At 38.9% G+C, this 16,964-nt stretch overlaps 2 protein-coding genes across 2 annotated transcripts in view; both read right to left on the bottom strand.

Moving 5' to 3' along the window:
- The window catches only part of DZIP1L (DAZ interacting zinc finger protein 1 like), a 35,010-nt gene extending 31,435 nt beyond the window's left edge, over positions 1–3,575 (bottom strand). The window contains exon 1 of the mRNA XM_089509384.1: positions 3,482–3,575. The gene's annotated coding sequence lies outside the window, so the exon portion shown is untranslated. The remainder of the gene's footprint in view (positions 1–3,481) is intronic.
- A 6,745-nt stretch (positions 3,576–10,320) lies between these two features.
- A4GNT (alpha-1,4-N-acetylglucosaminyltransferase) lies at positions 10,321–14,130 on the bottom strand. The gene is made up of 2 exons (XM_089507778.1): positions 13,723–14,130; positions 10,321–11,119 (listed from the first exon to the last, which is right to left on the bottom strand). The coding sequence occupies exons 1-2, from the start codon at positions 14,128–14,130 to the stop codon at positions 10,505–10,507; spliced, it is 1,023 nt and encodes a 340-aa protein (XP_089363904.1). The 3' UTR covers positions 10,321–10,504.
- Positions 14,131–16,964: the final 2,834 nt, after the last annotated feature.

Here is a 16,964-nt window from a genome sequence, read left to right as displayed (position 1 = left end):
AATTGAATGGTACCTCTCCTAAACATCTATTCAACACATATTTGCACACTCTGCAAACTTGTGCTTACCCCCTTTTCAGCATCAACTTGTACTTTTTCCAAGAATGTTCTTTACATTATTTATTTACTGGAAAAGCATTTGGCATTACAGCAAGCAACATGAATGCAAAGGTAAGTCCTGAACCTTAGCCAACCCAAGATATTTTGCTCCCCGAGAAGATGTAGAAATGGCCTTGTCTCCCTAGTTCTACTGGGCAAAAGCTGATGAGTCTGGCAGTCTTACATCAAAGTTGGTGACATGACTACATCACCCACCACACCTGAGAATAGCTCAGTGGGTTCAGGACAGGCTACTCCATCCTGCAACAGAAGTAAACAGCCAGGTGATTGTCCTTTCTGCCTCTCTATACCTCACCAGCATCTGCCGCCTGACTTGATTGCTTCACTCTGCCTAAAGGTGGTGCTGGTTTGTAGATGACAGCAACAATTTGATTCCAGGGTGGATTGAACTTCTGTAAATGCTTTACAGCATTGCTTGACCCGATCAATGTAGGATTCCTAAGGTCAAGGGTAGATCTCCCTGTTTCAGACTTGGAGAGCAAATGGGTTATAAATAAAAGCAAATGTGGAATAGCATTTCTGGTAACATTTCTATTGTTATTACAGTCACTAAATGAAAAGCTAGTCATTTTCTTCTGGGTCAGACTCTTGATTTATAGCCATTTTGGACCTGGGTGACTGAGAATCAAATCTGTTTGTTATTGCATATCATGCAAAATTGCTTAGCCTGATCTGTTTCTTGATAAGGCTAGTGTGTTGGAACCTTAGGCGGGGTATAGACCGCTAGAAAGAGGCAGGAGCATTACAGCAACCAAATTGTGCGGCACTGCTGCAGAGCAAAAAAGGATCACCCGGAAGTGCCTCCTTTTTGCGATGCCGCTGTGCCACTGCAAAGCACCAGAGCTGGCGCACTGATGTCGCAGCTGCAACGTCACTGTTACACGCCCCATCTGGTGGGCGCACCACACCTGCAGCGCCCTCATCACGTGTAAGGATTACTGGGCGTGTGGGCGCTCCACCCACCAGGCAACCCTCGCACATGATGAGGATGCTGCAAAGGCCCGTCTGTTCCAGGCCTTAGTTACTGGGTGGGATTGTTTAAAAAGAGAAATTAAAATACTGTGGGCCCTCCACATTCACTGGGGTTAAGGGTGAAATTGGAAAAATTACACACACACACACACACACACACACAAACATTTTTTTAAACCTGAGAGAACACCTCTCCAGGAATCTCTAGGTCCTCCAGTGCAACTCTGTGGTCAACATCAACTGGAAGTTGACAACTAAATCATGCTGGAGGGCATACAAATGCATAGAGAAGTGTTTAGGAATCTCTAGCCCCTTCATCACAACTCTATTGTTAACCCCTGCCAGAAGTACAATGTAAGAACATATTAATCAAATCTGCAAATAATCAAATATGGAAATGCCAAAGTTGCAAATGTGGAGGGCTGACCTTAAACAGCAAAAATGCTGATTGGGAAAATGTGTGTATATGGAATTGGGATGTGTACACTGCAAAGACTCCTGATAACACAGTACCTTGCAATCTTGAGCCCCTCTGCCCCATCCTTTTTGCTATGGACAGACATATTGAGATCCTAAAGTATTAATGTATGTAAATGTATAATAACAGCAGTTTGAAATTATTCACTTTCATAGTGACTGACAGAGAAATACAATAGCCAACAGTCATGTTGGAGTTTGTATGTCTGTGTTTAAACTGAGGGTTACCACCTTGTTTCTAGGTATTTTCACTGGCAAGAGGAGCAGAGGTTTCACAACTGGTGCTTTTTCTAGCATGGCACTGTAGTTGTGATTAATTTTTCACTTGGTAAAGCCTAATTATTATGTCATAATAAGGAACTGAGGAGGGTTGAGCGGCAAGGAAAAATATACTCAGAATGAACATGAATGTCTTGTCAAATACGCAGTGCACACATTTACACACACACCTTAGCCTGCCTCTGGAGCCTATGATGGAGAAAATTTGTTGTCAAATATCCTGTGCTTTATTAGCCTTGAGAAAATGAGAACATAAGAACTAAACTGGGTCAGACCAAAAGCCTTTCTATTCCAGCATCCTGATCATACAGGTGCGGTACATACCACCCTGAAACAGCAGGATGGAGGTGCTGGTTTTTCATCCAGAGGGATGCTGTAGCATCCAAACCACTTGGCATCCCTCCGGAGTAAAAAGAACCCCCCAAAAAGGTTTCTTTTTGTGGTGCTCAGTGCACGTCACGAGTGCGCCATTGGCACACCAGTGATGTAAACGACGCATAGTGATGTCTGTATGCTGCGCGTTGCTTACATCAAGATGGTGGCCCTCATATAGATGGGAGGCCGCCATTAGGCTGCTGCCGTGACGTGCTAGGGTTCTGGAGTGTGCAGTTGCTGCACGATCCAGAACCCTAGTATCGCCGGTAGCATGCCACTTTTGGCCCATCTGTCCCAGGCCACAGAGTCCAGATACATATCAGATTGAACCTGATTGAAACATATACAGTCACCAAAACTAACATATTTATAACCTTATGGATTTGTGTATTTCCCCTTTAAAGATGGGCCACATTGGTGGCCATCAACAGACTTTCTAGGCAGAAAATTTCATAATTTACCTATGGACTGAGTGAAGACTTATTTATGTTTGTTCATTCATTTGTTTATTTGACTTATATACTGGCTTACACCCAATATGGGACTCAAAACAGCCAGTTGTTTATAGAATGGCTTTTAAAACTGCTTTTCGGACAAGATGAGTTGTACATTCCCCTAACTACGGCACTAGAAATCCTTCAGAATTTGGACTCTGTTACCAGTGTATAAAGTTCAGGATTCCATAGAATGGGCACATGACAGCTAAAATGGCTTTATGAGTATCCTTCTTCCTCTGCAAACTTCAGCAGTCTGTTTCACATCTCCCTCCCCACATCTGAAAACATGGCTCTGCTTTAGGAAGTACTAGTGCTTCAGAAGAAAGAAGGAAAAGTTGTATCCCCCACCTCTCTCACACACACTTTTCAGGCCCTGTTGCCTTTCTGAAACATCTATGGAATTTTCAAACTTCTGCAGACATGAAACATGGCTAAGAATTCATTACTGTGGAATTTCAAATGAGCCTGATCCGAAAAAAATATTCTTAGCAAGTCTGTGTGAATTTGGCTGCTATGAGGAGGAGCTACTGAGTTCACTGGTTAGTTCCTGGCTTTGGAACTCTGAGATTTTACTTTGCAACAGGCAACAGCTGCTAATGCTTAACTGAGCAATGGAAATATGTAAAAGGAAGAGGCGGCGAGACCTGGCATGAACACCCCATAGCCTGTAGGCCTTCTTCCTTCTCTTGAATCCTCTGATTCTTTTAAGAGCTTCACAATGCAAAATTTCACTTCTGCCAACCAAAGAAAGCAAATCCTTACCTGTTCTCAGAGAGTATGCTTTGTGGAGTGATTCTTGGAGTGTGTGTGTGTGTTATAGAAGCAAGGGGTGGAAGGGAAGGAGGGGAGGGGAGGAAGGGAGTTGGTGAAAGTAGAATGGATTTTAGGCAAAACTTTCTGAGCTGGAGTCTTCCTTCTCCCCTCCCACCCAGGAAATTCAACACCATCCAGGCAAGATCCCAGCACTGGTTCCCCAGAGCAACAGCAAATCACCTTCTCCGCCTATATTCACAATGTCAGGAGGGATGATTCATGAAAGCAGCTTTCTGTCTCTACTCTAAACCAGCTTCTCCCTTGGGGGATGAAAACAGCTGTTAGGCTGTCCCCAAAGCCAAGCTGTTGCTGTAGTAACTTATGAAAACATTGTACCTGATTGCCCTCTCTTTCTCCCACTCCTTGTTTACCTTTCTTCTCCTAATGCCATCAGCTTCAACCTGACCAGAATATAGAAAGAGGGAGGATTAGGCAATCACAGTGTATCAAAACATCAGTGCTCAGGGGTCTATTAAGGCTTTGCATGTTGGGTAACAAAACAGCCTCCCTGTAGCTATAATGCTGCCCTGACATGCAGCTGCAGAGTGGAGGCAGGACTGAAAGCTGCAGGTAGGGATGTCAGCTGAAATCTGCTAGTGCCACATTTCCTTTGTTCCTAAAAAATGGCAAGCAAAAGTTGAAATACCCTAAAGGCACCAGATCCCATCTGAGCTTCAAAGCTAAGCAGACTCAGCTCTGGTTAATACTTGGATAGAAGACTGCCAATTAATACCAGGTATTGTTGACTACATTTCAGATGAAGGAACTGGCAAAACCACCTCTATGTATTCCTTATTCCTAAAACCCCATGAAATCTGAGTTGAAAATTGACTTGAAGACAAACACAAACACACACAAAATCAGTGGCATGTTCATGATACCAAATTGCCTTGATTCAACAGAACCTGTAACTGGCCGAAAAATATCTTCTGTCCTTGAAATTTATTGGGATACTTATTCATATTGCAATGCTTTTGAAAGTAAGAAGCAGCAGCACATTTTTTTTTGCATTCCAACATGAGTAAATGGCTTAATATAAGAGTGCATTGTAGAAATGGGTTTATAATTTTGCATGTCATTTTCTGCTCAAAATCTACTAGCACATACCCATGAACTGTATTGATTTGGCAGCTACAATTCCAGTTAATCCTCTGTCATCCCACTTTTTCATCTGCGTTTAGATCATCCCACTTTCTCTCTCCTCTACCCACTTTCACTCTTTCTCCCCTGCTTACTTCAGAGGCTTCAAATTGCAAAAGTAGCTAGCACTCAATTAACTCAGTGATGAGGGGGAGAGGAGAGAAGAGGAGAGAGTGGGATCTTGGCCTTCCCAGTAGGTTCAGGCAAAAAATAAATGCTACAGCCTTTCCTAACTTGTCTATTTTATCCCATTAATAACTTTTCCTACTCTTTTCTTGCTCCTTTTCATTGGGTGCCTAAACTATGTTTTTAAATGTTCAATTGAAGTTTTATGTTGCTGCAGTGTTATGTAATGGGGGCAGAATTGTTATTTGGGAGAGCAAGACCCTCATGTTTTTAGAGCAGTTATAATCATTATTTCTAAATATGCATATGTAGCTATATATTACCATGTGCATGCTTGATACAAATCTCTACCCTGTTGCTTTCTTCCCTAGTGATGCATTTCCTTTTCTTTAGTGATGAGTAAAGTGGACATCCTAGAAGCAGCTCAAATAGTGCATTTCTTTGTTGTAGCTAAAGTATGTTCTTGGGCTTAACAAGTATGTGCACACACACACACACACACACGCACGCACATGCTAACAGAGCAGCACCTCCATCCTTGACCTTAAATGAAACTAACCCAAGGTTACACAACTATCTGTAATCCCTGGGCCTTGTGCATTCCATGCCTTGCAATAAGTGCAGCAGTTAATTCCTATCAAAGTACAGTAAGTCCTGACTCTTCTTCAAAAGATATTAATAAAAAGTTTGAAGAATGTTATATACTAGACTCTTTTATTTCTGCATGTAACAACAGTGCCATCATGAGACAGACAGCTGTAGCTCATCCATTCTACAAGGGGAGGAAAAAGCAGCTTCTTGCATGAGACTAGGTGAGTTGGGATGGTTCATGTCATGTCTGAATATTTATGCAAGAATTATCAGTGCAGTCCTATGCTTACTTAGAGGAAAACTCCTTTAGGTTAAATGGGGTTTACTTGCTGATAATCATTAGATATATGTAGTGGTGAATGGTGGTCCTCATGTCAGTGGGGTCGTGCATCTGAACTTCACATGAGCCACCGAAGGTGATCAACTTATATAGAGGATAGGTTTTGCGCCTTTCACACCTTTAAATTTCACACTGAAACCTGGAGCAGATTAACTAATGTGCACCAGGCATCATGGGATACAGGACTGCAGCCTTTGTTGAAACTTTTGGGATCCTGATCTTGTAGCTAAGCACTGCTGTTATCAGTAACAACTGGGTAATTAAGAAAGAACATGAAATATAGGTGCAAATAGCATACATCACCTTGAGAAAGAGACAACAGTTTTTGCTTCATCACCAGTGTTGTGATTATTGTCTTGGATAAAAGGATATTTACTTTTAGCAGCAGCTGCTGCTGTAAGAAGTATAATTATGTAATAAACAGCCTTTCTTATTCCATATAATTATTTTCATTACAACTGCCATTATTGGTTCATGCTGTTACTAGGGAGAGAGCAAATGCCACTGCTGCCAAACCACTGCATTCCATTATTTTCTATATTGCCCTCCCAACATTTTTAAAACATGCTCCGCAGTAGTTTTTCTGAGTACAAGCACAGCTGTAACACGCAGACTTTCCAGTATGGGTTGCTGGCAAAGCAATACTGAAAAGCCTGGGAGAAGGAGCCCTTTACAATGTAATCTCTTTCTGAATTGCTTCCTGGTTACACTGAAAATATCTTCTGTAGTGAAGCAACTACGGTCATTATCTCCTGTTCCTGAACTCTTGTCTTGCTTCAAAAAACAAAGCAAAACAACCCCCTCATATTTTGGAACTAAGGGATATGGGGGGGGGGGGGGGAGAACTCTCAGGTCAAACCTATAAAATAATATCCAAGATCCCACAGTGTATTGCATATTGTAAATCAATATAGGAGTATCTCAGTTAACAAAGCCTATGACAAAGAAGCACCTTTTTACCAAGTCTTTTTATCTCTACCCTCAGTGCTGTTGCTGATGTTGGTGTCATCCAGTAATGGGAACTGCCTTATCCTCTCCCCAGCCCACCCATCCACACCTCTACTGAGACAGCTGCCCCTCCCAAAGCCTTCAGGGTTCATCTGCAGCCTCTGGAGGCCCAGTTTAGTGTACGGTGCAGCTGCTAGGCAAACAGGCTTTCTCACTTGTCCAGTAGTCATGCCAGTTCCTCTGAGTGTATTACTCCATTGGAGACACCCCTCTCTCATCCTCACCCCTAGTAACATCACTGCCTACCATGGCCCCTCTTTTGCTACCTGTCTACCTGGAAGTTATTTTAGCATCACTGACACAAAGAGGATGATGAAGGAAGACTGGAGAAACACAGACTTTCAGCATCTGCTTGTACATCGTCAATGTATAATGCAATGAAGTTTGATATGAGAAAGCATGACATTCTGCTATAGCTGATCCTGTTGTAATTGTGTGTGTTTACTTATATCAGGCAAGGTAAACAGAAGCTGCTTCCAGCATCCTTTACTGAGTGTGTGTGAACAGCAAAACAGGGGAAAGGAAAGTGCTGATAAGCCTCCCTCATATCTACCCCCACCAAGTTGAAACAACAACAACATAGATCTATAAGTTTAGCCACCAAAATGTAAATCATAAGATATGTTGAGGCTGCTGATAGAAAATGTTATCCCTCGATGCTTTTTAGAAGAAGTCTTCAGGTGTCCTAAAGAAGGTTCAAGATGTTTTTGCTTGCACATGCCAGGCTTAACTGACATGGTTGTTTAATTTTTGATGTGCATATTGTTAGTTTAAAATAAAAAGTTTGCTGAAATGTGTTGAACTGCTCTTGTTTATTATGACTAGGAACATATCCCTATTCCATCCATGCTATTTCTGATCCTGAATTCAAAATTTCTGTTAAACTAATGCCCAGTAACACATTAAATGTGTTACCTGAAGTTTAGCTGTAATGGAGCTAACTAGTGGTTCTGCTATACCAGTCTTCTGCTTACTACTAGGGCCGAGCACCTGTTGACATATCTGCAAATGTGTTTGCAGTTTCTGCAATATCAGTGAATCAGGTGGTACTGAGAAAGCACCAATAAACACCATCCATGAATGCAAAGGGATCTTGTAGCACTTTTGAGACTAACTGAAAGAAAAAATCTGGTAGCATGAGTTTTTGTGCACTTCAGTCTATGAGTCTTGCATCTGAGGAAGTAGACCATGTCTACGAAGACTTATCTTGCAACATCTTTCTTTCATTTAGCCTCAAAAGTGCTACAAGATCTGTTTGCATACTGATTTTCCAAACTAACATGGCTAGGTCTTTGAATTCTATCATCCAGGAATGTGCAATGCCATATACTTCAATATACACGTAGAACTGAATTCTGGTTGTATCTGCACTGTAAAAATAATCCAATTTGACAGTACTTTATCTGTCATGACTCAATGCTATGGAATGCTGGGAATTGTAGTTTTTTGTGGTACCATAGCTCTCTAGCAGAAAAAGCTAAATGTCTCATAAAATTACACTTTCCAGAATTCCATAGCATTAAGCCATGGCAGTTCAACTGATGTTACACTGAATTATTTCTGCACTGTGGATGTAGCCTCTGTTGTGGCCAAAAGAGTATGATCACATGCAGAAGGGAACTTGACCTAAGTGTAAAAATACAAACAGGAATCAGCCTTTGCCTTCCTGCACAGTATGTTCCAGAGATGGACAAACCTCTCAGTTTCTCATTTTTCCAATCTTCAATTTAATTCTTCCCAAAGTTTGAGAATGTCATGAAAATTGAGGGTTTTTTAAGCCAGCATGAACATTTATATGCATTTTATGTCTATTTCTCCTAATGTCCTTATTTTTAATACAAACAGTTGCTTCATATCCACATATTTTACCGTACAATTGTTAACTTCAGTAAAATTATTTATTTCTTATTTATTATCCCACATTTCTCACAGGATGGAAAGAAGCCATATTTAGCATTTATTAAACCTTTTACGTACTAACATTTAACATTACACTATACAGAATACATATTTTGGTTGTCATTTCCTCCTGACATTTGCATTTTTGTACATATTTCTATATCTTACAATGCCATTACAAAATTCAGAGAAGTACAAGGTTTGAAGGGTAACAAAGTTTTGATTCACACATTGGTTCAAAAATGTAAAGTTAAGCAAGTTTGCATTCAAATTAATTTCTCCCCCATTTTTACCCACTGGTCAACATGTATTTTCAGCATTAAATGGAAAGGTATTGCTCAATTGATCTAGGTGGTCTTTTCACGCAAAGTACTCAATCCACTGTAGTTTGTTACTGGCAAATGCAATCTATCCCCATCCCTTCGTCAGTGGTTCCACTGCAATTCAAAGTTGTATATAATTATTAATAATACCTCCTGATATCATATATATATAAACAGGACTGGGTAACTGTGGATAGTTAGGGGTGCACATGAGTCCCCCAGGAAACATTTGGAGGGCTGCACCATACCCAACACAACCCAACAAAAATGAAAAAGAAAGAAAAATCAAATATCTTTGGCCCCAAATACCTGAAGCTCCCTCTGAAGAGCATGTTTGCCATGTTTGTATGCCCTCCAGACCATTTTAGAGCAAGGGGAAGTCTTTTAAACAATATAAAGTGACAACAATTCACTTCTTGTTTACTTCCTGTTTTAAACCATTTTTTTCCAATTTGTTTGATGGGGGATGTTTCCAAGAGGGCTACATAGCTAGGCCCACCCTGACCCATAATAACATGCATGGTTTATGCTTTCATTGGCTTTATATTTGTATTGCTTTAATGTTTGTGATCATTTATTCTCTTTTAAACTTTTGTATTGGTGAATTTTAACTTGGTGGTCGGTTTTTGGTTTTTTTTTAGAGTTTTGTAAACCATTGAGGGAAAAGGCAGCAAATGATGATGACTCAAATGTAGCCCTTGAAATTCATAAAAAGGAAAAAGAGGCACAAAATGGTGCTCTCTGACATAGTGGATGCAGGCAGAATAGCCTGATTAGTATTCACCACTTTTTATTTGGTTTAGAAAAGGTTCTAGAATATAGATCAGCAACTAGGGGCTTCTGGGATCTGCCCTCTGCATCAATTTGGGCAAGAGTAGTTACATGGTTGTTATGAAAACAGGACTGGCAACCCACTTTGGGGGAAAGAGTTTCATAAAATAAGGGTCTGAAAGCAATTGCAGAGACTGGAAATAACTCATTGCAAATAACGAATTACTCATAATTGATTTCTCTGTTCCAATAAAAAGGAATAGCTTCATTATATAGGATTGAAACTGACATGTGGCATGCTTTATTTCTTTTTTTACTTCCTCACTTCTGAATGAAAAAGACAATAAAATTCAATTATTTTTTTTTAAAAAAAATCAAATACTTTTGGCACTAAATAGCCAAAGCTCCCTCTAGAGGACATGTTTTTCATATTTTGGTGTAAAAGCAGAAAACAAACAAATGCCCTCTGTCTCAAAAAAGGCTATATGCAACTGCAAGAAGGTTGCCTCCTTTGTTACAAAGTGGATTGGCAAACTTAGTAATACAGACATCATTTTGTTATAGTATGAAGGAGAAACACTATGCTAGTGTTGTGGGTGTGTGTATGCATGTGTGTGAGAGAAGTACTGACACAATTTATCAATTCATGTTCTGCACCTTGATAGGATTAAAGACTGTCTAGTTAAGAAGTGGTCTGTTGGTCTGTTTTGGAGCCAAATTAAGATGAATATTGTAAACTGTAAAGTCACCCAAAATCAGTTTTATTGGAATTCATCAGCTAGTTCCATTTTGAAACATCTGTTCACTTTGTTCTGCAGCTTGAATGAGACTCCTGTAAGTTGTAGGGCAATATGTACTGAACAGGTTTTCCACTAGTGTATTACTTCCGATTGTCACATTTTTCTTCTGATCCTGGTTCATGTAGTTCCACAAGTGCAAAGCATAAGAGTCATTGAACTCTGGCCTCGAATCCCACACTTCATAGTACTTCATCCAGAATCCATAGGGGATGGGATAGAAACGTTGGGGGTTCAAGAAGGAAATGTTGTGACATCTCTGATCTTCCGTATCTTCAAAATCTGTGAGATTGCATAGCCTCTTAAGCACTCTTGTTATTAAGAAAGGTCCCTGATTCCCCCAGATGTCTCCATTGTAGTTTTGAACAAAATCTTCCATGCAGTCCCAAAGGAACCAATGATGCTGTTGAAAACCCAAGATCCCATTGCTGGAAAACTGGGAAGACTGAGCTGCCAAGAAGTTGGTCACTGGAATAGATCTGATGGAAATGACATCTGTGTCCATATAAATTCCACCATATTTCCATACCATTGCAAGCCTGACTGCATCAGATAAAATATAGACCCAGTTCTTTTCCTGTGTTGCATTGACCTGCAAGGTTCAAAATGGACACACAATCAAGGAATAGCATCTAGGTTCTGAGACAAATTGTTTTTTCTTCTTTTCGTTATTGCAATAATTTCAATAGTTGCAATTAAGGAGCCCTACAGACCCATAGAACAGGGTAGGTCCAGCGTTCTAGTTTTGTATAGGACCTCCATTGGAAAAGTCTAGGAGACTCCACATAAACACACCTGGGCAAGTATGGTTACTGGGTGAATTTTGTTTTGAAACTCCCAAACTGTGAAGCCTGTTTTTGTACAAAGCTCACTACACCTATTCTTCTGAAACTTGGCACGCTCCATCAACCAAAAAGAGGCAACTATTCCAGCAAAGTTCATCTGATTCCACCATTAAATAAAATGTTATTGACCATTCACTTTCAAGACAAGTTTTAAAGGCACATAGGTCAACCATTCTCACATCTAGTTGTTTGCAATTTGGTAGCCTCAACTTCCTTTTCTGAGGATGTGTAATGTTTGAAAACATGATCAGATTCTGACAAACAGAAAAAAAGGTTGTAGCTGTTTTTTTATTATTATTATTTCTAGTCATAGCCAAAGGGATGCATTGGCTGAATGCGTGAGCCAGGATTTCAATTTTGTGTCAGATTTCAGCTTGATCCTCTCAATCAGTCACAGCTAAATTAAACCATTTTCTGAATCACCAAATCAGGATCTGAACCAAAGCTTGCATTTGATATACACTCCTACTTGGATTTCATTCTCATCAATACAACTTTTTTCTCTTAAGAGAGACTGAACTACATCAGGTAGAGGTGGGGAAAAATCTAAACTTGTTTACTTCCAAATAATGACATGACAGTAAAAATTGGTAAGTAAATATGAGGCAGAATAGACAGAGCTTAACTACATTGTAAGAATGAATCAGCCTTTTAATGAGACTGAGACTAAACCATATGTTTTCATTTTGCTATATCCTCTATGAGAAATAGGAAAACAGGACAGCCATTAAAAGAGTAAGGATATAGAAAGTATTTATGTAAAAGAGAAATTCAAGTATGGCATTGGTTCCAATGGTATAGCCCTGTCTCTGACCCCCTTCTAAGTGTATTAATGTAGCGCAGTGACACAGTTCAGCTTTATGTGAACATAGGTCAGTTTACAATCATGCAACTTCTCAGCAGAATGCCAACTTAATAGGTTTTGTTTTGTATAAGCTATAGAAAACAGCAGCCCAGTTTATTAGATGCATGGAGAGTTGTTTCAGTTGGCAGATGTGGTACAGCAGATATATGGTTGGGGTGCGAGGATGAAATTAGTTAAATCAATGAGCTGAGAGGCAATGAAAATGGAAGAAGTACAAACTTAAATCATTGCCTTTGTTGGTATTAACAAATAATTATTGAATGGAAGCACATCCAAACAATAATTGAATGGATGCACTATAATCTAGTATAGATTATCTTCTTAGTATGTACCTTTTGATGAGAAATCAAATTATTGAAAGATAGTTAAAGTATACTGTTGTCTAGGTATAATAAAATATTTATTCTATATTTGAAGGAAATCAGATACAGTAATTACTTTTCCCTTCTATATCTGTTGTTTGTCCTTACTTTCTTTCTGCTTCTTGTCTGTGAATTAGATAACATTCACTATTAGGAACCTCTTGTGCTATTTTCATGGATCTGTACCTTTTTGCCATGAAGGTAAAATGGATGGAAAAAAGACAAAAAGTGATCTGATGAGAATACCACTTGAAATGTCTATATATGACAGTATGTTAATATTGTTGTTGTTGTTTTATGTGTACCGCAGTTGTCCACTTTACATGATTTCCCTCTTTCTAACAAGCCCCACAGCAATTTTGTATGGTAGGTTTGTTGGGAGGTAGTCATAATCACATGGTCACATACGAGTGAGTTCAGTAATCCTGGATCATAAGAACAAGAAGGAAACAATGATATTAAAGATCGTATACTGGTATATAATGATAATAATATAAAGGTTTAGACAAAATAATGATATAGAACAAATGAACTGGTGTAAAACAACTGAAGAAAAATGTCTCATCCTGTATATTTTTCTCATCTGTTGTACATAATCTTTTTTTATAATCATTTGCAATTAAAGTTATTATTTCACTTTTTAATAGACTATGTATGTTTGTTGCCGAATAAAAATAATGTTTGAAAAAAACATGGCTCAATAAAAATAATGTTAAAAAAATCATATGGTCCCAATGGTCACATGGTATATTCCATGACTAAGCAAAGATTTGACTTGGGTCTCCCTGTTTCAAGTCCAGCACTTTAAACACTTATTCTATAGTGGTTTTCTCATTTCAAAAATGATATGAAATTTGAAACATAGTAGGAGAAAAAAAATACAACAATTAATGTTGCATTTGCATAATTAGAATGAAAATTAGGATGCCCAGATTTGGTAAGAGGATGGTTCAACATGTGTTTTTGCACGGAAAATGCTCAAATTTCAATCTCTAGTATCACCAGTTACAATGATCCGAAACCAGAAGACAGGAAAAACTCTTCCTGTGAGTCAAAAGCTCTATACAGTTTACTGTGTTTATTTCTTACACCTCATGGAAAAGCAATCCACTTTTGTTCTTACCTGAAGGTACCAAGGGAGCAGAGGTGTGTCCTGAAACAAAATGTCCAGCTGAAGTGGGAAAAGGAAAACATTCTTCATGGCATATAAAAAAGAGAGAGATGGGCAAGAAGACTTGAAATGTGTCATTGAGGTATTGTCCAGTCCTTTCATGAAGAAAATGATGGGCCTATCCAAATATATTCTAGCAGCAGATTCCACAGAACATAAAGCCAGTGGAGGAGGCTGCAAATTTTCTGTTGTCTCCAGGAAAATAATGCTCCTGCCCTGGGACATGACATCTTTAGGTGTCAGGAAGTATTTGGAAATAGGTTTGCAGGAGATGCAACCAGGCTCCTGGTACAGTTCATAAAATATTCCAAATGCAAACAAAAAGATGACACACAGAGACAACTGGATTTCCTTCAGCATCTTGATTCTTCCATCAAATTTGATCTTAATAAAAGCATAAGAAATATTAGTGATGCACCCATTCTTCTTCCCCTCTTTTCTCATACCTATTTCTCTCTTGCGCACATACACACATTGTTCTCTGGCTATGCAAAACCTTCAGTATGAAGTAATACATTCAGCTTCCTTCTACACTGAAATGTAGAGACTTTACCAGTAGTTATAGATGTGGGATGAAAGGCCATATTTAGAAACCCTTGTGTGGAGCTCAGACAAAATTTCTGAAAATATATTTTTACTGAAAAAATAACCAATCTTTTTTTCTCTCTCACCACTTTGTAGACAAAAAACTATTTTCAGAGTATCTGAAAATCTACTTTTCAGAGTAAATATTTTTACCACTTTTAGTGTTGGTTGCTGTTCTGCATGCCCTTCATTGGTATTATATTGAGTATGCATCTGCACTGTAGAAATAATGCAGTTTGACACCATGGCTCAATCCTACATAATTCTGGGATTTTCAGCTTTCTGAGACACCAGCACTTTTTGGTAGAAAAAGTCAAGACTGCATAAAACTACAAATCCCTGGATTTCAAAGGATGGAGCTACAGCACTTAAAGTGGTGTCAAACTGAATTATTTCTACAATGTAGCTGCACCCTAGGTCATTGAGGAGCCTGCAAAATGGTAGCCATGTTACTAACATATAATTGCTTCTGTTGCTACTTGCAGGGACCAAATCAACAACAACAACAAAATGAAACAAAGGGTTCAAATGACAAGAAAAGAGATTCAACTTATACTTCAGAAAGAGATTTTTATTTTTTTTTAATTTGCTGTAATAGATGTTTCATAGTGGAATAGATTCCTTGGGAGGGTGATGAACTTTTCATCTTTGTAGGTCTTTAAACAGGTCGGATGGACATCTTTCAGGAGTTCTTTATCTTGTATACTCCTGCGTGGCACGTGGTTGGATTAAATGGTCCTTATGCTCTTTTACAACGCCAAGATTTTATGATTCTATGAAGAACAACAAGAATAGCCACAACACCCTTCAGAAAGGAGAGGTTGTTCCAGTGATGCTCTCTCTTTCCACAAGAAAATTTTGGAGAATTACTCCTTCCCTTGGAGAAATTTGGGGAAATAGTTTTTCCCAAATTGTTCTGCCCACAAAAGGTTGGTGGATTTTGAGAGGCCATTTGCAGGTAGGCAGTGTTGTACATCCTGATAAAAGGATGAATACAAATACAAATACAAAGGTAAGACTCATAATTTAAAACAGAGTTTATTTTCAGGTAGATATGTGTCAATATGTACATGGAACTATTCCTCTTGGTTATTAAAAGGTGTTTTATTCTTCATATTATTACTAATGGGTTGAAAATCCTTGGTACCACCACTATGTATCTCTAGGCCATGCAAAAAGATATGTAATTCACCAAAATTCTGGAATTACTTGCAAATTCTGATGAGTGAATTAGCAGACACAATAGGAAGCAGCAGTAATATGCCCGGCAATATGTAATATATAGATAAGGTAGATAGATGATAGATAGATAGAATTCTAACCTCTTTTCCTAGATGTTTTCCCCCAAGAGGTCCCCTTTTCTGTGCCACCATATGGCCAACTGATTCATCTTCCTGATATTAGCTGTAGGAATAGTTACTGTATTTGCTGAATACTGACACCATGAATTCCTGTCAAAATAGGTTCTGCAAATGGAACCCCTTAGCCAATTTCCCAGATACTCTATGGGAGCTGGTTTGTTCCTACTAGTTACAATAACAATATGAAAGTAGATAAGAGAAGTAGATAATGCCATTCCAATGCAATGATAGTAAAGATCAGTGGTGGTGGTGGGAGGAAGTTAAATGAACATTAATTCTATTTTTGGCAGAAGAGTAAATTTTCAAGAGAGCTTGGAAAGTTAATTTTAAGACTGAATATTCTACTTGAATGGGTCAAAGAGCATCATCCTACCATTGCGTTGTCATGCTGAATTTCAGCATATTATGTTAATTCTTCTTATTACTAAATTTCCACATTCTGTGATATAAAATGGGCATTCCTCCTTCCCAAACTGCAATGCATGGAAGATTTGTGTTTGCCAGCTTACCTGGCCTGTGTGGCTGTTCCCAGAATGTCCTAAACAAACCACAGATCATAGGTCTGATGTCTTCTGCAGATGCCTGCAGTCCTTCAGACCAATTGTCTCAGCAAGGAACTCTAGGAAAATACAGCAGCTGGGATTCCCATCATAGATATTGATTTTTATCTTGCATTCCATATCAGCTCCTCACAAAATGAAAGTTTCCTGAAGTTGGCTGCACTCATTCCAAACAGGTCTGGCTGATAGCATTTAACATGATGCATCCTCAATGCTTTGGAACTTCTGGTTATGCAGGGATGGGTAATGTCTGTTTCATCTTTCTAATAATACTCATATTTTGCATTGGGAAGGTATTCGTTGCCATCAAATTGGCTGGAACTGATTAAGCTTTCTCCTTCTATAGCTCTTCCTCGGGAAAATGACTGCTGCTCAATGCAAACAGAGAACCTGAGCTGGGTTTTCAAGTCTCTCTTCACTAAGATGCTGATTCTTGTGCTAGCTTCTTAATAAACATTCCCCTTTCCTTTCTTGCTTTGCTTTTCATGATAGGAATTTCCAGTTACAGTGCTTTAGCAAATGGCATTGGAGTCATTTCAAACACTTTGTTGTTGAAGAAAAGGTTGCAAACTCTCTAAGTGACATGAATTATTTAACATTCAAGCAAGCAATTGTCTGTCACTGCAGAATGATTCTGTGGAAGGTTAGAGAAGCTCTCTGTTTTAAAGATGTTTTAGGGTGATTGCAG

This window comes from Sceloporus occidentalis, unplaced genomic scaffold, assembly GCF_023333645.1.
Source record: "Sceloporus occidentalis isolate IW3139 unplaced genomic scaffold, rSceOcc1.0.p SCAF_2, whole genome shotgun sequence".
Taxonomy (NCBI): domain Eukaryota; kingdom Metazoa; phylum Chordata; class Lepidosauria; order Squamata; family Phrynosomatidae; genus Sceloporus; species Sceloporus occidentalis.
This window is presented reverse-complemented; position numbering and strand designations above follow the sequence as displayed.

Coding starts and splice junctions, on each gene's coding strand:
- A4GNT (XM_089507778.1), bottom strand. CDS start 14,130: ATGCTGAAGGAAATCCAGTTGTCTCTGTGTGTCATCTTTTTGTTTGCA. Junction 11,120..13,722: donor TGCTCCCTTGGTACCTTCAG/GTAAGAACAAAA, acceptor TGAACCTTGCAG/GTCAATGCAACACAGGAAAA.